Source organism: Saccopteryx bilineata, chromosome 6, assembly GCF_036850765.1.
Source record: "Saccopteryx bilineata isolate mSacBil1 chromosome 6, mSacBil1_pri_phased_curated, whole genome shotgun sequence".
In the NCBI taxonomy this organism is placed as follows: Eukaryota; Metazoa; Chordata; class Mammalia; order Chiroptera; family Emballonuridae; genus Saccopteryx; species Saccopteryx bilineata.
In genome coordinates, this window is record NC_089495.1 from 138,808,892 (window position 1) to 138,833,341 (window position 24,450).

A 24,450-nucleotide genomic window follows, 5' to 3' on the forward strand; every position below is an offset into this window, starting at 1 on the left:
TGGTTTATAAAATGTAGTTTTATTTTACGTTACTCTGCTGTTACATAGGGCCATAACATTTTCACAAGGCTTTTTTGGGACTACAGTCAATGATTAGCAACACACAATAGTGGTCCAACTCTCTAAGTAACAAATCACTAGACAAATGGGACACCCTCTTACATGTGCACAAATCTGCATGGAAAAGTACTGAAGTTTTAGACTTGGACTTGTGTTTTTTAATTTATTTCCCCATTCTACTGTGTTAAGAAATAACATGCACTTTAATTCACCAAAAGCAATGCTTGTATTCTGGCAGCAACATGCTACTTCTATTACATAGTGAAGTGAATACCAGAACTACAATGATATCTAGTTAAGTGTAAGTGAATTTTTTTAGGAAGGGCAGTTGTCAACTGAAACAGCAGCAAATCAAGTGAAGAAGAGAATTCCCCGTCATCAGATACATAAGACCTCCATCATACGTGACACAGGAGGCATTTCAATTTGTGACCCCCAATCCAGAAATGTCAAATGCTTTCCCATTCAATCTAATACTTCTGGATTTCTACCAAAAACAAATACATTAAGAACAATAAAAAGTTGCTCACAGAAAGGAAACCCCCAAAGAAGAGTAAGGTAGGGAATGTAGAAATTAAGAAGTTAGGTAAAACACTCTTTAAATTGTAATTAACTACATTTTCATATCTTCACTGTAATACAAAACACAATCACTTGCAGAACTGGTTCAGATTACTTAAAATACCAGATACATTTTTAGTCCTCTACGTAAGTGTTTGGAAGTTACTCATGTTTATGTGAAATGAAGCTATTAATACTTTTCTACAGCAGTAACTGCACACCAGGAAGGCCAAGACAAACACAAATCAAGGAATGGAGTTTTCCCAAAGCTGCAGTGTGAAAAGACTATAAACAGCTGATTCCATACACACGAATGGGCTTCTTCCTCTAGGAAATCCGAATGGAGTAAGGAGTGGAGATGTGTACAAAGTTTCCGGAGGGAAGAGGACGATATCCTGTCTGCAGTTAGTTCTCCGCCCCTTCTGCCGCATCACACTCTTCTCCCGCACTGTCTGATGTCCATAACTGGGGGTGGGGTGGGGGGTGGAGGGGGGAAACGCATTAGGTCACTATTTCCAAATTAGAAAACTGTATCAAGTCCAACAGTTATAACAAAATGCAATTCTGACAGCTGTAAATTATTCAAACAAGAAATTATGACTAAGACTGCAAGTTATAGTTCTCAAGTACCAACTCCTCCCCCCAAAGTGAATCCCTGCAGGCCATTTACAACACACTTACAGTGCAGATACATCTGCACTACTGAGCAAATTTTAAAGTTTATTCTTTAAGTGATTTGAGAGAGAAAGAGAGACACCGCTTTGTTGTTCCACTTATTTATGCATTCACTGGTTGATTTTGTATGTACCCTGACTGGGGATTGAACCTGTAACCCTGGTGTATTGGGGATGATGCTCTAACCATCTGAGCTGCACAGCCAGGGCTCACTGGTTGGTTCTCTCTCTCTCTCTCTCTCTCTTTGTATTTTTGCAACAGAGAGAGAGAGAGACAGGCAGGGACAGAGACAAGAATGGAGAGAGACGAGAAGCATCAAGTCTTTGTTGTGGCAGCTTAGTTGTTCACTGATTGCTTTCTCATATGTGTCTTGACCGGGGGGCTATAGCAGAGCGAGTGACCCCTTGCTCAAGCAGCAACCTTGGGCTCCAAGCCAGTGACCTCGGGGTTTCAAACCTGTGTCCTCTGTCCTAGTCCGATGCTCTATCCACTGCGCCATTACCTGGTCAGACTGGTGGATTCTTTTTTTAAATTTATTGATTTGAGAGAGAGAGAAGAAGGGAGGGGAAGGGAGAAAGGAAGGGAGGGAGGGAGGGAGGGAGGGAGGGAGGGAGGGAGGGAAGACAGAGTAAGACAGAACTTCAATCTGTTCCTGTATGTGCCCTAACAGGAGATCATATTGGCAACCTCTGCACTTCAGGATGATGCTCTAACCAACCGAGCTCTCAGGCCAGGGCTCATTGGTTGATTCTTGTATGTGCCCTGATTGGGGACTGAACACGCAACCTTGGAATATCTGAATGATGCTCTAACCACGTGAGCTACCCAGCTAAGGCCAAAAGCTTACTTGTTATAAGTACTACACTTTTAGGAAAAAAAAGATAGCACCCTTAGAATTTATTGTTTTCTCATTCCCAGTAGCCCAAAGCTCTTTGTGAAAGCACTAGTGAAATATAATTTGAGATTAATAAGGCAAAAAATTAAATAAATAATTATAAGCAGTGGGGGGGGAGATCATAGTCTTAATAACTATTTTCAAGTATCTGACTATCATGAAGTAAAAAAAGACAGCCTGACTTTGTGTTTCTGCAAAAGGTTGAACAGGAGTAGTGACCTAGTTACAGGAAAACAGCAGGTGTGCGCGAAGACGTTGAGAAAGGCCTGTGGGGGGGCAGTGGGAGGAGCACTGACCTGGAGCCCTGAGGTCACTGGTTTGGGGTCCTGGGCTTGCCCGGTCAAGACACATACAAGAAGCAATCAACGAACTAAAGTGAAGCAACTATGAGTTGATACTTCTCACTCCCTCTTCCAATCTGTCAAGATCAGTAAATTTTAAAAAAATATATGGGGGGGGAAGGGGAGATAGAAAGGAGTAGTGAGCTACGGAGAATATTAAAACAAACTGACCTCTAAGGACCTAATTTTAAGATGGAATGAAGTGACAATGAATAGTCAATATTTATCAACGATAATAAACAGCTCACAAAACGGATTTCTATTAGACCAACAAATATGAAGACAATAGTTAAATTTCAGAAAACCAGAATCTTGTTGAGATACTAATATAAGTAAAAACAAATGTCCCTGAAGAACTGTCTCCAGCCCTGGCCAGGTAGCTCAACTGATTAGAGCGTTGTCCCAGACACCAAGGTTGTAGGTTTGATCCCCCCATCAGGGTACTTACAAGAATCAACAATGAATGCATAAATAAGTGGAACAATAAAGTGATATCTCTATCTTTCTTCTTGCCCCTCCCCCCAAAATTAATAAATAAAAAAATTTAAAAAGAGAAAACACAAAACCAGTAAAGACACAGACAGCACCATGGTGCACCTGGGAAGGTCCACTCGCTCAGCATGCCTTTCTTGTACAGCAGCTGTCTATGCTAATCATGCTTCTGTTACCTCAGATCTACAGGGATTTCTAATGGCTGGGTTTCAGTGTCTTCATAATTGCCCTGTTCATCCAAGTTGAATAGATATGGTGCTATTAAAAAGAATCCTACCTAGCAAAAAGAAGCTAAATAAAGCTCAAACTATTTTTTCTCCATTATTTTTTCATTTATCATCTGTTTGTCCAAGTTGTAGGAAGAAACACAAAGAAAAAACAAATTTCAAAAGAAGCAAAACAGAGGTTTGGGCCTAGAAGCAGAGGAGTAAATCAAGGTGAAGGCTTACCACCTATCAGATGCCTACATAATAGCATGTACAATTCCCAAAGTAAGACTTTGTTAGAATAAGGCACATCATGCGATTTTGGAGAAGCTTACATATCGACAGTAGTCCCTACCTTGCTACAGCTAATTGACCCAAAGGAAGAAAACACTGAAACTACCGAAAGTCTCCATATTAGCGTCTCCATCCCAATGAATAGTCAGTGACACTATGAGTTCCTCCAACCTTTGCACCTTCTCAGGAAGGGCTGCTACAATGCCCATTCAACTTGAAAACCTGCCTACAAAAGAATAGTTTTCCTGTACAAAATACTGACAAACACTTAATACTTTTAGTTATAGATCTATCTATGCATTCATTTCTAAGAGAAAGTGTAGCTGTTCTTCAACTGCCCCAACAGACAGGGAGCCCAAATAAAAGATAAGTACTTTTGTTCTTGAAAAAGAAATAAAAGAGTGTTCAACTCACTGTGAGGTTGTCCCTAAGCAACTGCATGATGAGGGTGCTGTCTTTGTATGAGTCTTCATTCAGTGTATCGAGTTCTGCAATGGCCTCATCAAAAGCCTGGTAAAATATTAATAGCCATGGTAAACAGTATTTGCATTGAACAACCTGGTTAGTTCACTACTACAAACCATTTTTACAGGATAGGTTAACATCCACTTCATGTTTACCATCAATTACAACAATGCTCAATAGAATCAGATTCTCAGTTTAAGAACTTCTGAGTATGTCTTGAAATGTAAAAAACCATGTATAATCATAAACAAGCACTTCTTAGCTCTTTCATAGGATACAGAGTACAGGAGCTGTGCCTAATACAATATATGCTTACCAATAAGAATAGGTATGTACTTGCAAAAGCCTCTCTGTACTCGCCCTTTGTGAAGCACTTGGAAGAATGCAGCTATGCTAGTAAGCACACCTGGCAGGCGTCCCTTTCCATTTCTTTCTTCCTTCGATTCCTCTGATCATTATGCTCTTTAGACAATTATTACTGCTGAGAGCCACAGTTGGGACAGAGCAAGGCACTTGGAGGGGAAGTGGTAGGTGGTCATGATGGTAAGAAAAGGAGATATCCAAATAAATAAAATACCTAGAAAGTAACATATTTGTTATCTCAAACAACCTTAGCTAACGAGGGTGTTTCTGAACACAAATCTTACCGTTTTAGCCAGTGTGCAGGCAAGCTCTGGGTTATTAAGGATCTCATAGTAAAATACAGAAAAGTTAAGAGCCAACCCCAGACGAATTGGGTGTGTGGGCTGCATCTCTTTCTTGCTTATGTCAAAAGCCTCTTGGTATGCTCCTTGGGAATTATCTATCGTTTCTGTGAAGGCAAAAAATGAAATAAAAAAGCAAGTCACTGAAAATATCCACCTAGTACACAGCATATTAACACACTTAACATATGTGACTGACTAGATCTTGGCAGAACCAAATTTTTCTCTGTTGCTTTCTTTTAAAACCATAGTAGCAAACCAAAACATTACCTTGCACTGGGTATTTAAAAACTAGTTTATGTGACTGGCTTATAACCAGCTTAATAACAACACAATATAGTACATCAGATTTTTCCGTCACCAGGGCTAAGACAACTCTCTTCTTTCATGTCTTTTCACTTTATTACCGGAAATGCAGCAATTAAAAATAATTTGTTGCCTGACCAGGCGGTGGTGCAGTGGATAGAGCATCGGACTGGGATGCAGAGGACCCAGGTTCGAGACCCCAAGGTTGCCAGCTTAAGCGTAGGCTCATCTGGTTTGAGCAAAAGTTCACCAGCTTGAACCCAAGGTCACTGGCTCCAGCAAGGGGTTACTCGGTCTGCTGAGGGCCCGCGGTCAAGGCACATATGAGAAAGCAATCAATGAACAACTAAGGTGTTGCAATGCGCAATGAAAAACTAATGATTTATCCCTGGCCGGTTGGCTCAGCGGTAGAGCGTCGGCCTGGCGTGCAGGAGTCCCGGGTTCGATTCCCGGCCAGGGCACACAGGAGAAGCGCCCATTTGCTTCTCCATCCCTCCCCCTCCCTCTCCTTCCTCTCTGTCTCTCTCTTCCCTTCCTGCAGCGAGGCTCCATTGGAGCAAAGATGGCCTGGACGCTGGGGACAGCTCTGTGGCCTCTGGATGCAACAGAGCGACGCCCCAGAGGGGCAAAGCATCGCCCCCTGGTGGGCTTGCCGGGTGGATCCCAGTCGGGCGCATGCGGGAGTCTGTCTTGACTGCCTCCCCGGTTCCAGCTTCGGAAAAATGAAAAAACAAAAAAAACAAAAAAAAACTAATGATTTATGCTTCTCATCTTTCTCCGTTCCCGTCTGTCTGTCCCTGTCTATCCCTCTCTCTGACTCACTCTCTGTCTCTGTAAAAAAAAAAAAAAAAAAAAAAAAAAAATTGTTATATACCAATAATGTTTTAATAAAGCTGGGGAAATAAGTATTTGGCTGTAATACCCTTTATCAAAGTAATTAAAACACTTTACAAAGATCACTGCCACCAAAATCTCTGCCTTTATGACTTATTTGTAAAAATAATACTGACCCTTGGTATCAAGTCATATTATACAGAGAAGCGATAAAAAAGTGCCAACATAGGAAACAAAATCTGCTTTAAAACCAGAGTTTGAGTGCTGGCCTAATAAAAATGTCACCTTCCTGAAAATAATGTTCAGGAAGTATTACTGACCCTAATCTGAATATACCCACGTTTTGAAAAGGACAGGATTTCTGAATGCCTTTGGCCATTACGACTTTGAAAATAGTGACCTAACAAATTAAATTACCTCTTTGCAGCATGAATGTGCACATTTTCTGTGCTCTGAAGTGGCACATTTATTGGTCTACATGTGGCTGGGTTAGCCCTACTGCTAAGGAGGGCTGGCTGGCTGGCTGGCTGGCTGGCAGGCTCTTAGGGAGGCACTACAGCAAGTCAAGTGTCTCAGCTCCCAGGCTGTGAACACAGACTGTCCACAATTCCACACTGCAGGAGCATGTTGTTTCAGGGGGCTGGGAAATGCCAATAAGCCAGGAAGAATGACATCAGGTTACTGCTGGGACGGCAGTGAATTTTCAATTCTGTCACATTCAATTTTGCTTATTTTTATGGCAAGAGAAATTATATACCAGTAACACTATTAAGTTCAGTATACAAATTTTGTTACAGCAGGGTAACATTTTCTCTTTATATCTTTAATTACATTGACACTTGGATGGTGACACTATCTCACTTTCAGTTAGTAACTCTTTTGGGGGGTACACCCTTTTCAGATGGGACAAAATGAAGAAAATAATAGACTTATTGGAAAAAATGAATTCTACTTAGCACTTGCACAATAAATATGGTACCAGAAACACACACACAATTTAACAGGACTCACATTATACTTGGCTACCAATTCTCCAGGCCCCAAGTTCACTGCTAATAAATTTATTTCGACTTTTTAAACAACCAAGCTAGGCAATTTGGCGGTTTCTTTCTCCCATGTCTAAGTTTTCTGATAAATTATATACTGGCAACAATACTCTCAATTCCCCTCTCCTCAGAATTTTGGTTATATGTGATTAGTAGTCAATGTCATATCCTTCAAAACATGTGGTAGCTAACCTGTCAAACAGAAAAAGTACATCCCATTTCTTTATTCTATATGTAATTTTGCTCTAGCTATCTTTAGTTTCACAGTAGAATGGCATTAGAGGTGCTAACGAGATCACTCAAAGCATTTGCACAGAACTCTGGAGCTGAAAATACTGTCCTATAAACCAAACTCTAAAGCATAAAAGATGAAGCCTGTTTTGTTTTTTGTTTTTTTACAGGGACAGAGAGAGAGTCAGAGTGAGGGATAGAAAGGGACAGACAGACAGACAGGAATAAAGAGAGATGAGAAGCATCAATCATTAGTTTTTCATTGTGGCACTTTAGTTGTTCACTGATTGCTTTCTCATATGTACCTTGATGGAGGTGGTGGTGGGGGGGGGCTACGGCAGACTGAGTAACCCCTTTCTTTGCTCAAGCCAGTGACCTTGGGTCCAAGCTGGTGAGCTTTTTGCTCAAACCAGATGAACCCACCAGATGAACTTGGCAGCCTCGGGGTCTCGAACCTGGGTCCTCCACATCCCAGTCTGATGCTCTATCCACTGTGCCACCGCCTGGTCAAGCAAAGCCTGTTTTTAATAATATCTTAGATTATAATCAGAAAATTTGAGTTATTATTTTTTTTTTTTGTGGCAGAGACAGAGAGTCAGAGAGAGGAACAGACAGACAGGAAGGGAGAGAGATGAGAAACATCAATTCTTCGTTGTGGTTCCTTAGTTGTTCATTGATTGATTTCTCATATGTGCCTTGACTGGGGGCCTATAGCAGACCGAGTGAGCCCTTGCTGAGCAAGCAACCTTGGGCTCAAGCTGGTGTCCTCGGGGTCTCAAACCTGGGTCCTCCACATCCCAGTCCGATGCTCTATCCACTGCACCACTGCCTGGTCAGGCTGAGTTTAATTTTTTAAAGAGCAAATAATGTAAGCTCATGACTCTATTTTCATCTTTGAGAACATAAAGTAACATTACTTTCTTTATACAGGTTCCAAAATGTTTCTTAAAGTTCCAGACTACACAGAAATTATTGCCATGGTGCCCATTCCTTCTTCCTTCCTAGTTTCCATTTCAGCTTCACATATAAGCCAAATACACTTACGTTTCCGATCATCACCACATGCAACTTCAGCAAGGTACCGGAAGTAATCTCCCTTCATTTTCAGATAGAAGACCTTACTCTCTGGATTAGTTGCGTTGGCTATTAAATACTTATCCAACAATTCCTGAAAGAAATAAGATAAAATTTTAAGTACTAATAAGAGGCTATTATTACAGTAAAAAATTCACAATGATATGCTGTCAATCGTCAATGGTCACAGTAACTACAACATACCACCCTAGACTTAAAGCATGGGCTGAGAGCAGGGGTCAGGTGGTCGACACTGGTCGAATGCTTTGGCTGCTAGCAAGTCAGTTTCTAATGGGAAAGCCGGATTACACCAAACCTCAATTAGAGTCCATTCATCCAGCAAGCATTTCCTCATACATGTTTGGTGCCAGGCACTGTATCTGACTGGAAGGGATGTACAGAAGACATAAAGAACTCATGTTCTAATACAAAAAGAGGTAAGTACCATATTAAATGCACACCAGACAGTAAAAGATAACACGAACAAGGACTCAGGAAGCAGAGGAGCGTATCTGGCTCTGCAGGAGATGGCCACTGGTTAGACAGGCTTTCCTAGAAGGGATGTTTGACTTGTCAGGAAGAACAGCAGGAATGTAGCACTTAGAAAACAGGTATGTGCAACTGTTTTAGAGAGGCAAACAAAATGTTTAAGACATCAAGTATGAAGAACTTGATGTATAATCACAGAGAAAGTAAGTCATCATGGCCCAGAGCAGGGATATGCAGTGTCCTCTGCAGACCAGTGTTTGTCCAAAACAAGTTAAGTAGAGATGAAGAGCCAGTAGTCTAGCCTGACGTGTGGTGGCTCAGTGGATGGAGTGTTGAACTGGAATGCTGGGGTCGCCGTTTTAAAACCCTGGCCTTGCCCAGTCAAAGCATGTATGAGAAGCAACTACTAGAAGTTGATGCTTCCTGCTCCTCTACCTCTTTCTCTCTCAAAACCCAATCAATAAAAAAGTCTTAGCAATTTCACAATTATGTCTCCTGGATATATAGTTTTAATATATATAAAATATATTTTCTGAATACACGCACACACACATTTTAGAAAGAGGAAAGGAGATACAGAAACATTGTATATGCCCTAACCATTTCATACAAAGAAATGGTTTAGCCCCCATTTCACACAAATAAATGTGCACTTGATCCAATAAGCTTGTGCTTCTCAAATTGAGGTATTTTGTATAAGGTGTACCTGGAAGTATATAAAGTCACAAAATACAAACATGACAGGCATCTTCTGGGACTATCAAATTTACTAGATGCTAAGTAATAAAAATCTTTTTGAACTGAATTAAAAAATATTACAAAGTAAACAAATTCTCATAGAAAACTGAGGATACTAGTACCCTAACCTCATAGGCTTTTCTGGAAGTAAAAACAATAGCTGTAAAAGCCCAGAACAAATCACAGAGGGCTCAGTAAATGTCAGCAATGATAGGTCAGCCAGATGTTCCCACCCATCTACTGAGATGCACTGATCTGGGCAAAGTGAAACTAGTGAATACATTTAAGAAGGAACAGGTATGATGATCAGGTTTATGTTTTGGAAAAATAGTTACAGGCCTCATCAGTTAAGGCTAAATAAAAATGCCATATATGATACAAAATGGGAAATTTGGAGAATAACCCAGTAAAGACTGTTTCAAAGTCATAAATCTACCCTGTTTCCCTGAAAATAAGACATCCCCTGAAAATAAGAACTAGTGCATCTTTAGGAGCAAAAATTAATATAAGACACTGTCATACTTTCGGGGAAACGGGGTATAACTAAGTAAAAGGTTGTTTACAGACATGAAAAAATTTAGAAAATGTAGTTCTGATTCAAGAACTTTCTTGTTTATATGAATAAAAATGGCCTAAACACAATGATTATATCTGTAAGTTATTTTAAAGAAAATAAACAGAAAAACATTTAAAATGTTTTAAATCCTTAAATTTAAATTTTAAAAAATGTTTAGTTTAGGTTGAAACTAATATACTTTAAAAGGATCCTAAGCTCAGGGGAAGTTAAGCTTAATATTACAGCATTATTACATAACGAAGCCCCAGAAGTTCATACACTATTTAAAAGTAGCAAGCATTAAAATTGTGGCTAAATCTGGGATGCTGCAGGGCCAGAAAAGCAGCACTAGCTGTCCCTCTGGGCTACATCCACTACAGACACCTGGAGGAGATGCTGCCTCCCCACCTCCATACTCTTAAGTGAAAAAACAAGTGAAAGATAAGACTAATAATTTCTTCTGCTCAACATCACCAATACAATTTAAAAATTATTTATTGATTTTAGAGAGAGGGGACGGAGAGAAAAAGACAGACAAAAACATCTATCTGTTTATGTACTTTGACCGGGGATAGAACCGGCAACCTTCTACATATCAGGACGATTCTCTAAACCAAATTATCCCACCAGGATTACCAACAACTTTAATAGCTATTAAAACAAACCTAAGAAACTCTTTCCCAAAATCTGAGAAAATCATACTACCTTTCCCCCTCTAATACCATTTTTTATACGTAACGGGACAGTCACAAAAAGTTCACTTGTTTCTAAATCTCAGACTTGTGTCCATACTAAGCAACTGTAATGTAAAATAAAGTGCCTCTCTCTCACTTTTCTTGTTCTCCCAGGTGAGTGAAGGAGTTAAGAGGAGATCCCACAAAGGGGCTCTGGAATGGTGACAGTTCTGTTGGAAGACATTTTTTAAAGTCACAAAAAAGCTACCCCGTACCTTTAAGACCTGGTGCTTTGTGACTCAACATGGCAGAAGTGTGGTACCAGACGCTGAGAAGAGCCTAACCAGAAAGTCTTGAGGTGAAAAGAGAAATGTGCCTCTACCACCAATCCCTCCTGAAGCACAAGTCAGCTGTGGCCCTGCTCACAAGGACTATCTTCTTGCCCAGCACAAGGGCTTTCCAGGGACTCGGAAAACTGCCCAACAGTCACTCAGGAGCTAATTGCAAACTTTAAAAAATGATTAACTTTGATTACTAGTTTTCATAGTGCCATGTGTATGATTTACAGTGTTGGCTTTTTTTTTTTTTTTATAGGTACAGAGAGAGAGAGGGACAGACAGACAGGAACAGAGAGATGAGAAGCATCAATCATCAGTTTTTCATTGCACGTTGCGACACCCCAGTTATTCATTGATTGCCCTCTCATATGAATGTGCCTTGACCACAGGCCCTCAGCAGACCGAGTAACCCCTTGCTCGAGCCAGCGACCCTGGGTCCAAGCTGGTGAGCCTTCGCTTAAACCAGATGAGCTCGCGCTCATGCTGGCGACCCCGGGGTCTCGAACCTGGGTCCTCGGCATCCCAGTCCGACGCTCTATCCATTGCGCCACCACCCGGTCAGGCTTTTTAAAATTTTTTTACAGAGACAGAGTCAGAGAGAGGGATAGATAGGGACAGACAGGAACAAAGAGAGATGAGAAGCATCAATCATCAGTTTTTTTGTTTCGACACCTTTGTTGTTCATTGATTGCTTTCTCTTATGTGCCTTGACGGTGGGCCTTCAGCAGACGGAGTAACCCCCTTGCTCGAGCCAGCAACTTTGGGTCCAAGCTGGTGAGCTTTGCTCAAACCAGATGAACCCGTGCTCAAGCTGGTGACCTCGAGGTCTGGAACCTGGGTCCTCTGCATCCCAGTCCAATGCTCTATCCACTGCGCCACCACCTGGTCAGGCCAGTGTTGGCTTTTATAAAGTGACCTGGGCATTACTTCTGGAGTTCTGCCAGGCAGCATGCCTGGTTCTTTGACAGGTGCCACCAACTCTGTGAAGGAAACAGCAGGCAGAGTAACTGCATCTCTCCATAGGCTAGTAGTAGTGGAGGTTGAGATTTTAGCCCAGTTAAAAGACATGGATTCTGCTTCATGTCTTATTGAAATGATCACAGCTGTATCAGGTATTATCAATACCAGTTATCATTAATGCCAAAGAGAATAAAGACTGAACACTTAAGGTGTATAACCTAGATGTACTTTTTGCTTTTGTTTTTTTAAAGCTATTTTCCATTGTTTTTTGTTTGTTTGGTTTTGTCTTTTAGAGAGAAGAGAGGAGAGGAGAGGGAGAGAGAAAAGTAGAGAAGGAAGCATCAACTTGTAGTAGTTGCTTCTCGCATGTGCCTTGACCAGACAAGCCTGGGGTTTTGAACCAGTGACCTCAGCCTTCCAGATGAACACTTTATCCACTGCACTACCACAGCTCAGGCTAGGTGTACTTTTTGCAAGAAAACATCAATACAGACCAGAGAGAAAAAACCAAAATGACAAATGGCTCCGGAGCCTGCATAAGAAAATCTTTCCATATAAGGTAAAAAGTCATGATAGAAAAATCAGTCAGCGGTAGAGCGTCGGCCTAGCGTGTGGAGGACCGGGGTTCGATTCCTGGCCAGGGCACACAGGAGAAGCGCCCATTTGCTTCTCCACCCCTCCGCCGCGCTTTCCCTCTCTGTCTCCCTCTTCCCCTCCCGCAGCCAAGGCTCCATTGGAGCAAAGATGGCCCGGGCACTGGGGATGGCTCTGTGGCCTCTACCCCAGGCGCTAGAGTGGCTCTGGTCGCAACATGGCGACGCCCAGGATGGGCAGAGCATCGCCCCCTGGTGGGCAGAGCATCGCCCCTGGTGGGCGTGCTGGGTGGATCCCGGTCGGGCGCATGCGGGAGTCTGTCTGACTGTCTCTCCCTGTTTCCAGCTTCAGAAAAATGGGGGGGAAAAAAAAAAAAAAAAAGAAATCAGTTTTTAACATTTATATAATTAAAAGCTCCCCATGAATTTCTCCTGTAATTATTTGTCAACTAAGCAGGAGTTCTTCACTGAAACTTTTTTTTTTTAATTTTATTTTATTTATTCATTTTTTAGAGAGGAGAGAGAGGGAGAGAGACAGAGAGGGAGAGAGAGGAGAGAGAGAGAAGGGCGGAGGAGCTGGAAGCATCAACTCCCATATGTGCCTTGACCAGGCAAGCCCAGGGTTTCGAACCGGCGACCTCAGCATTTCCAGGTCGACGCTTTATCCACTGCACCACCACAGGTCAGGCCGCTGAAACTTTTTAACCAGCATAGTTGGAAGATCCCAGGAGGCCTGAGGGCTAAGACTTGCCCACTCCAGCAGGGACAGTGTTACCTGGCCGAGGGTAGAAGACAAGTGGTGTGTGCCTTTTTGAGAACCTGAGAGGTCTGAGGAAATCAGCCTATTTCCTACCCCAAATTACAAGATGGACTAGTAATTCAAGACATTCTAGACCAAAAACACCTCAAGTATGAGCGAAGTGAAGGAAAGAATGTAAGTTACTATATATAAAGGTCACTTCAGGACAGAACTAGCAGTGATGCCATATTACTAAGAGCTTTAAACTTTTTTTAACAAAAAATCACCTATGTGTCAAATAAACCAATACTAATTCAGACAACTAATTGTATATAATAACCCTTTTTACAACTATTTTATGACTCCTTTACTACCCTAAAATGAAATTATCAGGAAATAATATATCTACACACAATTTAAAACATACATTAATGTTCTGATTAACATATAAGGGAGAAATAAAAGTAATCTGTAATAAAACAGTATGCATTTCAATATATAAATGCCCATGTCTGAAGTGTAAAACATAATCTAGTCAGATTTTTGCCTCTAGGAATAACCATGAATGCCAAGTACTTTTGAATACAGACTTGCACAGTCTGTTCAACTATCATGAATAGCCTGACCAGTCAGGTTACAAGCAAAACAAAGTACAACCTTTGATTTTTACATGGTAGCTGGTAGCTGCATTCCTGGTTAATTTTCTGTGCATTAAAACCATTTTTTAAAAAAACCTCTGTCTTTTTTTTTTTTTTGCATTTTTCTGAAGCTGTTAACAGGGAGAGACAGTCAGACTCCCGCATGCGCCCGACCGGGATCCACCCAGCACGCCCACCATGGGGCGATGCTCTGCCCACCAGGGGGCGATGCTCTGCCCATCCTGGGCATCGCCATGTTGTGACCAGAGCCACTCTAGCACCTGAGGCAGAGGCCACAGAGCCATCCCCAGCGCCCGGACCATCTTTGCTCCAATGGAGCCTTGGCTGGGGGAGGGGAAGAGAGAGACAGAGAGGAAGGCGTGGCGGAGGGGTGGAGAAGCAAAGGGGTTCTTCTCCTGTGTGCCCTGGCCGAGAATCGAACCTGGGTCCTCCGCAGGCTAGGCCGACGCTCTACTGCTGAGCCAACCGGCCAGGGCTAAAAAAAAACCCTGTGTCTTTAAATGTGAAACAAAACTAGGCTCTGGCCCCAGAGAGATCTGAGTAAGTATCTACCTAACAGTTAACTAACTGCACACAGGACCACAGGGTGCCTCGGGCACGAAGCCCCGCGCACGAAGCCCCGCCCACTCAGCGTCGGCCCCGCCCTCCCCACTCCTGCTCAGAAAACGGGTAAGTGGAAGGCAGACACACAAGTTCTTGGGAGCACAAACAAAAAAAAAACCCCACTATTTTGTTAAACAATTGGAAGAGTTTTTCTTAAGAAGGTATCAAGTGAGCAGTGTCCTAAAGGGTAAAATAGGATTTTGCAAATATGCGAAAACATTCCAAGACAGAGAAGGGCTGTGGCATGTTTTTCATTAACAAAATTATTTTTATTTTTACACTGAATATATTGGGCATTGGGCACATTCACAAAACCCTATGCCTTCTCTCTCAAGGCAACAGCAACACAGTAAAACGTCACTTGCACACTGCACCATGAACCCATCGCCACAAGCAGTCTCTCATCCCCATCTACACAGGGCCTACCTCGCCCCACCCTCGACCCCCACCACTATGGCCACACTGCTATTTGTGTCTATGCAGCACAAAACCCTATGGATGGGACGTCAAACATTTGGCACAGTGCCTGTCACACGGAAGACTCATTTGTCAGATTAACACCAGCCATGATACAGCACTTTTCTTGAATTACTTGTTTTTTTAATTCTTCACTTATCAAAGCAGTAATGTGCAATAATTACCACTCTAACATTTCTAACCAAAAAGCTCCCCCACTCTGTTCTCATAGTTACCTTCCTTCAGCAAAGCTTATGTTTGTTCATTTTTAAATAATTACCTCATACTGGCATCTTCAAATCAAATCCAACACTACAGGATTCTTCCTCCATTATTTATATCCAATAGACTGGTTCACATTTAAATGATAGGTAACAAATATACATCACATAAAATTCAAAAGTAAAAAAATCAAGTTGCTCTTCCTTTCCTGGGTCCTTCTCTCTCAAGACAACCAATTATTAGTTTCTTGTACATTTCTCCAGATATTTTACACCTTTAAATTTTTTAATTTTATTTATTCATTTTAGAGAGGAGAGAGAGAGAGAGAGAGGGAGACAGAGAGGGAGACAGAGAGGAGAGAGAGACAGAGAGAGAAGGTGGGGAGGAGCTGGAAGCATCAACTCCCATATGTGCCTTGACCAGGCCAGCCCAGGGTTTCGAACCGGCGACCTCAGCATTTCCAGGTCGACGCTTTATCCACTGCGCCACTATAGGTCAGGTTATTTTACACCTTTAACATCCATGTATGTTTCCCCTCCCTCATGTTAGCATACTACATACATTGCTCAATACCTTGCTTTTCCTATATAATAATCCTGCTGAATCATTATCATTTTGTCCATATAACTGCTTCATATATATATACAAGGTGGAGCTAAAGTAGGTATGCAGTTGTTTGTATAAAAAATAATACAGTAAATAAATAATAATGCAAGAATAAACTGTGTTTCATGTACTCACCACTGTAAACCTACTTTGTCCCATACTGTATAACACAGCACAGTATTTCATTGTATGCACATAAGGCAATTATTTTTATTTTATTTAAAAAATATTTTTACCCTGGCCTGTGGTAGCACCATGGATGGAGGGCTGACCTGGAATGCTGAAGTTGCCGTTTGAAAATGTGGGCCTGCCCGGTCAAGACACATACAACACGCAACCGATGAAAAGCTAACGTGAAACAACTACTTCTTTCTCACCCCCCCCTCCTCTGTCTGTAAAATCAATCAATAAAATCTTTAAAATTTTTTTTTTAATTTATTGGTTTTTAAGAGTGGAAGGGGGCGAGAGAGAGAAAGATACATCTGTTTTTGCATGTGTCCTGACCAAGGATTGAACCAGCAACCTTTGCACAACACTCTCACCAACTGATCTAACCTGCCAAGGCACTAAGGTCATTATTTTAAATAGTCTCCTCTGATGAACATCTAAGTTGCTTCAAATTGTTTTATATTTCCAGCAAAGTACCAGATGTACACTTGATCTGTAGAATAAACTGTTCAACTGTCCTCCAGGACTTAGCTTCCAACTAGCAATGTATGACTGCTCCAATTTCTCAACATCCTTCTGAACACAGAATATTAAACTTTTTTCATCTTTCCAGTCTAATTAAGTGAAAATATTTTACTATCTTTTCTTTGACAATCTTCTAACTTTATAAATTACATGTTATAAATGAAGTCAAACATCTGTATGTACTTTTCTGTTAACTGTGTTTTCATCCTTTGCCATTTCCTAATGAATTTTTCCTTACTGGTTTGTAGAAACTCTTTGCATGTTAATGATGTTAGTTCATTTTCCAAATTTATCTCTCGTGAACATTTATTTAAAGACTCTGGCAGTAAAACTGCATTAATATTTCTGTTACCTTAAATCAGATATAGTATTACCAACATTTCTGACAAATATGGGAAGTAGAAGTTAATGTGTCCACTCAATTTTACAATAAAATACATGAGAAGACTTGTAACTGAATATAAGTCTGAATGTGTACCTAGTGGACAGTCCATCTGACCACATGAAATGGTAACATATTTTATTTTTATATTTTTTATTTATTGATTATAGCCAGAAAGGAAGGTGGTTGGGGGGAGAGAGAGAGAGAGAAGTATCAGTCTGTTCCTGTATGTGCCCTCACTAAGGATTGAACCAGCAACCTCTGTGCTTCAGGCCAATGCTCTAGCCAATGGAGTCATCTGGCGAGGGTGGTAACATATTTTAAATGTTATCCGAATAGGCCCTGGCCGGTTGGCTCAGTGGTAGAGCGTCGGCCTGGCGTGCAAGAGTTCCGGATTCAATTCCTGGCCAGGGCACACAGGAGAAGCACCCATCTGCTTCTCCACCCCTCCCCCTCTCCTTCCTCTCTGTCTCTCTCTCTTCCCCTCCCGCAGCCAAGGCTCCATTGGAGCAAAGTTGGCCAGGGCGCTGAGGATGGCTGTGGCCTCTGCCTCAGGTGCTAGAATGGCTCTGATTGTGGCAGAGCGATGCCCCGGATGGGCAGAGCATCGCCCCCTGGGGGGCATGCCGGGAGGATCCCGGTAGGGCGCATACGGGAGTCTGTCTGCCTCCCCGTTTCCAACTTCAGAAAAACACACACACACACACACACACACACACACACACACACACACAAAAAGTTACCCGAATAGCAGCATATCAGAATACACACACACACACCTCCCTCATTCACACTTAGTATGAAGTACCTAAGAAATCTGTGACTCGCCTGACCTGTGGTGGCAAAGTGGATAGAGCATCGACCTGGGAAACTGAGGTCACCTGTTTGAAATCCTGGGCTTGCCGAGTCAAGGCACATACAACAAACAAGCAATGAGCAACGAAAGCGAAGCAACTACGAGTTGATACTTCTTGCTCCCCACCCCATCAGTAAAATCAATAAATAAAATCCTTTAAAAAGAAAAAGAAAAGAAAGAAATCTGTGACTCATCACCTTAAACTACATGGGTCAGAAACACAACTTGGGTTCTGGCAACAAAGGAACACTGAGCAGACTTTCTCTTCTAAAAACAGTCAAAATGCTCAATAGAAATAGATAAAAAGGAAGAAAACATAGTAGAGCACCAAAGAAAAATATGCAGGTGTTGAAAAATAAAACAAAGAACTAAAAGTGAATGTTTACAACACAATGACAGTGGTGTGAAGGGCAGAGGGACCCTAGAAAAACTTTGCTCAGTTGGTGAGAGCATCGCCTTGAAATGCCATGGTTGCAGGTCTGACTCCTAGTCAGAGCACTTAAAGAATCAACCAATGAATGCATAATAAGTGAAACAACAAATCAATGTTGTCTAAAATCAATTTTTAAAAACCCTACTATGTAAAGACACTTCCACAATGCGAGGCACAAACAGTTCCGCAGGAAAAATGCTAAAACCGCCTTATTAAAAATAACAGAACTACTCTAGGGGCTGATCCACCATAATGAGGACTCAGCAAATCAACAGGTGGCTAGCACCCGAGAACTAAAAAAATGAAAACAGTGTGTAACAAAACATAAGATATGTTGAAAATGACTAAATACATATGTATTTTTTAAAAGATTTATTTATTAATTTTTAAGAAGAGAAAGAAAGAGAAGGGGCGGAGCATCAACTCTTAGTAGTATGTACTGTATTTGCCTCTTGTAAGTGCCTTGACCTGTCAAGCAGGGGTCTCAAACCAGCAACCTTGACATTCCATATCAACACTTCTTCCATGGCACCACCTCAGGTCAGGAAAAGATTATATACATATTTTAATATTTATGAATTAAACAGATGATGCCCAGGACTAGCTTCAAAATAAAAACGGGGGAAGGGTATGTGGGGATATAAACAAAGCTATTTATAATGGCTGAAACTGGTTAATGGGTAACATAAGGGCCGTTATTATTTTCTTTATATTTGTTAAATTAAATTTTGGTTATAAAAAGAAAAGCAGGGCGGAGGGGGGGGGGGAGTGAAAGCCAGGGAAAAGAAAAGGAGTCAACAAATTAAGAAAAGATAGCTTTCAGGTATGAGGAGGAGATGGACTTCTATACAGTAATTTAAAAAACCAGAAAATTAGTAAAACAAAAGGTATGTTTTAAAAATCTGCTTGGAACACACAACAAAGAACAAGATGAAAGAAATGTGGATAAGTCAAAAGATGCAGATAGAAATGGCATTTAAGATAATATGCAATATAAATTCCAGGAGAGAATAAAAAGAACGAGGAAGAGATGGTCTTCACAGATAGCAGCTGAGAACAGTAAAAGATGAGACTTTTCATAGTGGAAAAGCATGCTAAATCCATCCAAGGAAGATAAAATAAAAATAAATCCATACCTAGACTATCATGGTAAAACTACATAATGCCAAAGACAAGAAAACTCTTACAAGCTACCAGAAAAATGACACATTACCTATAAAGAATCAATATGACAGTTGATTTTTCATCAGAAAACAATCAAGTATCTTCAAAGTGCTGAGAATAAAACCTGTCAGCTAGAATTCCATAACCAATCAGAAGTACCATAGAAAAGTGGGTGTGCCTAATCTGTGGTGGCGCAGTGCATACAGCATCCACCTGGAACACTGAGGTTGCAGGTTTGAAGCCCCGGGCTTGCCTCATCAAGGCATATATGGCCTGACCAGGCATTGGCACAGTGGATAGAGCATCGGACTGGGATTAGTGGACCCAGGTTCAAGACCCCGAGGTCGCCAGCTTGAGCGCGGGCTCATCTGGCTTGAGCAAAAAGCTCACCAGCTTGGACCCAAGGTCGCTGACTCAAGCAAGGGGTTACTCGGTCTGCTGAAGGCCCGTGGTCAAGGCACATATGAGAAAGCAATCAATGAACAACTAAGGTGTCAAAACGAGAAACTGATGATTGATGCTTCTCATCTCTCTCCATTCCTGTCTGTCTGTCCCTATCTATCCCTCTCTTTGACTCTATCTCTGACCCTGTATTTAAAAAAAAAAAAAAAGCAAATACAGAAGTTGATGCTTCTTGCTCCTCCTCCACCCTTCTCTAAAATAAATAAAATCTTAAAAAAAAAAAAAAGCAGGTGCAAAATAAAGATATTTCTATAGAAAAACTGAAGTTCCCACTTCAACCTTTACTAAAAGAAACTTTTTAGAACAGGAAGGAAGAAGTAATGAAATAGAAGTCACCAGAGTAATTACAGCAACTAATATACCAAGCAATGAAAAAATTCCTGGTCATAATCTGCGAAGTTTCCACTCTCCCAAAACTGATGCTGAGTAACAATATGATGCCTCCTAAGTGCAGAGCATGGTGTTTCAAGATCTTCTATATTAAGTATGGACAAGGGTTGAGTTGTCTATTAATGGATACTGCTTCCCAACCTTTCAGAAGATTATCTAAAATTAAGGATAGTTACATGTTTTAATTTCTCTTTTATCAAATAAGTGTCTGCCTTTAAGGCTATGCTTTCTAAAATCTAACAACTATGATAATCTGCTACTGGGAGAAAATGTTTCATCAAGGATTTCAAATATATTTCAATAGCTCACTATCCATTTTAAGATAACTGCCTGACTCACAAATCTACCCCAAATCTAGCTGGGCAATTATTTCTACAGCTCTGTAGTTAGGTTAATTCATCTGTAAAACAGAGTAAATAATTCATCTGTAAAACAGACAATCCCTACTTTATGGGGTATAATGAAGATTAAATAAGTTAATACAAATTCCTTAGAACACTGCTTAATATGTAAACCCCAATCACCATGCACTACACCAGGGGTCCCCAAACTTTTTACACAGGGGGCCAGTTCACTGTCCCTCAGACCATTGGAGGGCCGGACTATAAAAAAAACTATGAACAAATCCCTATGCACACTGCGCACATCTTATTTTAAAGTAAAAAAACAAAACGGGAACAAATACAATATTTAAAATAAAGAACGAGTAAATTTAAATCAACAAACTGACCAGTATTTCAATGGGAACTATGCTCCTCTCACTGACCACCAATGAAAGAGGTGCCCCTTCCGGAAGTGCGGCGGAGGGCCGGATAAATGGCCTCAGGGGGCCGCATGCGGCCCGCGGGCCATAGTTTGGGGACCCCTGCACTACACAGAAGTCCTTCTCTTAAGCACCAGACCTATTGCACGCGTGCACACACAAACACAACACACACCTCTGAATGCGCCATTGGGACTTTAAACTTATTTGAAAAACATTAGTTTTGCCTTCCTAACACACCCTACTGTTGATTCTACTCCCTCACTCAATTTCATCTTAGGAAACACACTCTGTGTCCTAGTTAGAAACCTGGGTGCCACCCTAATGCTCCCTTGACCTCACTCCCCTGGCCTCCATACTTAGTCACCCAAGTCCCTAGATGTAATTTTCTCCAAGTCAAGACTTTGTTTGGAAAACTCAAACAAGTAAGCACAGAATACTCTGGGAATATACATATACAGCCTCCTTATAACTATAAACCACTGAAGAAGACTTTCTATTGTCTAGACTGGACAATGTTCCAGCTATCTAGGCCCATCAGCACTATTGTCAATGTTTCTCTCCCCATTTCTGACCCTAGCACTGGCTGTCATTCACACCCTGCTGCCTTGACCTCTGTCATGGTATCTGATCTAACTTCATAGTCCCAGTTCTACTTCTATTATTACCCAAGTTAACCATATCATTTCACCTCAACTAAACTGATAACCTACATGATCGACCAAGTTTTAGAGTTCTTTCTCCAATCTACTTTATGCGCTGTTGCCAATTAACCATAAATTTCATTCTGGAATGTCAATCCTCTGCCCAAAGATCCAGATGGCCTATTAAAAAATAAGCTCAGGCCTGACCTGTGGTGGCGCAGTGGATAAAGCGTCGACCTGGAAATGCTGTGGTCGCCAGTTCGAAACCCTGAGCTTGCCTGGTCAAGGCACATATGGGAGTTGATGCTTCCAGCTCCTCCCCCCTGTCTCTCTCTCTGTGTCTCTCTTCTCTCTCCTCTCTAAAAAATGAATAAATAAAATAAAAATTAAAAAAAAATCGAAGATTGGGACTCCCCAACACTGAGCTTTAAAAAAGAAAAAAAAAAGCTCAAAGCCTAACACTCAGGGTCCCTCAAGCTCAGACTCTAACCTGGAGCTCCCCACTAACGTAAGTGGCAGAGATACCAATCCCCTTGGCCGTAACAACAGCAGAAGCAGCCAGGGGATAAATCCATGTTCCACAGTGTGCCATAACACAACAGGAGTTGGGAAGCACTGTCTTGATGACTGACACACATCTGATTTCTATTATTACCATTCCTGCAGCAGCAGAAGAGCACAGAGCAACAATGAGGTATCTCCCGAACACTTAAAGTGGTACTCTACAAAGTAAAATACATAGGCATTCACTGTTGGATGCTGGGAATATACAGCAGGTCTTGGGAATGGGGGGAGTGGAAAAGCTAACACTGAAAGTATCTCCAGCACTATTAAAAGAGGGTACTTAGCCTGACCAGGTGGTAGCGCAGTGGATAGAGCGTCGGACTGGGATGCAGAGGACCCGGGTTCAAGACCCCAAGGTCACCAGCTTGAGCGCAGGCTCATCTGGTTGAGGAAAAGCTCACCAGATTGGACCCAAGGTCGCTGGCTCCAGCAAGGGGTTACTTGGTCTGCTGAAGGCCCGCGGTCAAGGCACATATGAGAAAGCAATCAAAGGAGAGAGGGGTTAGGGGAGGGGAGGGGCACAAAGAAAACCAGATAGAAGGTGACAGAAGACAATTTAACTTTGGGGGAGGGGTATACAGCACAATCAAATGTCAAAATAATCTAGAGATATTTTCTCTTAACATATGTACCCTGATTTATCAATGTCACTGCATTAAATTTAATAATAATAAAAAAGAAAGCAATCAATGAACAACTAAGGTGTTGCAACGCGCAATGAAAAACTAACGATTGATGCTTCTCATCTCTCTCCGTTCCTGTCTGTCTGTCCCTGTCTATCCCTCTCTCTGACTCACTCTCTGTCTCTGTAAAAAATAAATAAATAAATAAAAATAAAAAATAGGCCCATCAACAGTCTTCCGACAATGCGGCACCTATACGGAAGCTGGCCACAGCAGTGGTTGAGTATCCAGTCCTTATGATCACCCAACTGCTGCCTCTTTGTTTCTGCGATCGCCAATTGAGCATGGCTCTTCCACAAAGTACCACATGAGGGCGCTACCTTGATAAGGAATGTACCTACCTATATAGTTTAAGTTTAAAAAATTTGGCTCTCAAAAGAAATTTCAATCGTTGTACTGTTGATATTTGGCTTTGTTGACTAATGAGTTTGCCAACCACTGGCATGACTCCACAATTTATAATTCTGAAGTGCCCCTCTCAGAATGCCAATAAATTAGATTTGAAGCCCCTATGGCCAAGGAGAGAAACTTGGAACATAAGTGTACACTATTGTTTCTGATGCAGCAATCCTGTAAAACAAGTAAACAGTTTGTCCTTATTTTGCTTTGGGGTGAGGGTGAGGCCTGGGAAAGTGTTAATGGGCTTTCATATCTTCAATTTCTACTTACTAGAATTTATACAACTCTGAAGCATTCATGGATGTGAATTAACCCTGGGAAAAAGGGTTAATTAATATCATTATTTGTGTAGACTAAAAACCTCCTTTTATAAAGTGTTCAAACTTTTTTTGACATAAAATTCTAAAAATAACAAAAGACATAAATCCTAACACTGTCTGGAATATTGGTCAAATTAATAAATTAAAATTAATATGAGAATGATCAGGCAGTGGCGCAGTAGATAGAGCATCGGACTGGGATGTGGAGGACCCAGGTTTGAAACCCTGAGGTTGCTGGCTTGAGCGTGGGCTCATCTGGTCTGAGCAACGGGTCACTCACTCTGCTGTAGCCCCCCTAGGTCAAGGCACATATGGGAAAGCAATCAATGAACAACTGAAATGCTGCAACAAAGAATTGATGCTTCTCATCTCTCCCTTCTTGTCAGTTTGTCCCTCTCTCTGTCCTTCTCTGTCACGAAAAAACAAACAAACAAAACCCAAACAAATTAATATGAATGGGTCCTGCCGAGCTGGTCAGAGACTAAGTATTTCTCAGACACAAGGGGTATGAGCCACTGTAGGTACAGTGAGAGTAAAAAGAAGCCAGAGTTGTCCGTGCAAGGTAAATTCCTTCCATGGGCAAAAGAAAACAAGGGGTAAAAACCAGAGGACAGTAAGGGAAGGCGCAGAAACAAGTGAAAACAATCTCAGGCTCTCAATAAAAAAAGAAAAGGCTTTATCTTTCTTCCTGCCCAAAATATTCCTAAACAACTCCTCCTAACGTAGGATCACTAGCTACCACCATCCCCTAACCCAGGCAAAATGACCACCAATGAGGAGTACTGCCATCAATTCAACTACAATGGTGCTTTTTAGAGCCTAGGATGTGAACACAGTACACCTCCCCTCTCTTCCCCTAAACAATTAGCACTTGAATCCC

General features: G+C 41.4%; 1 protein-coding gene across 2 annotated transcripts in view; it reads right to left on the reverse strand.

The window, feature by feature from the left end:
• YWHAQ (tyrosine 3-monooxygenase/tryptophan 5-monooxygenase activation protein theta) overlaps positions 1-24,450 on the reverse strand; it is a 41,006-nt gene continuing 16,556 nt past the window's right edge. For both annotated transcript variants that reach the window (XM_066234711.1, XM_066234712.1), the window contains exons 3-6: positions 8,155-8,278; positions 4,637-4,800; positions 3,939-4,034; positions 1-1,086 (exon numbers count right to left, since the gene is read on the reverse strand). In XM_066234711.1, coding sequence (XP_066090808.1) covers positions 1,027-1,086; positions 3,939-4,034; positions 4,637-4,800; positions 8,155-8,278 — 444 coding nt within the window. In that variant the 3' untranslated portion in view covers positions 1-1,026. The remainder of the gene's footprint in view (positions 1,087-3,938; positions 4,035-4,636; positions 4,801-8,154; positions 8,279-24,450) is intronic.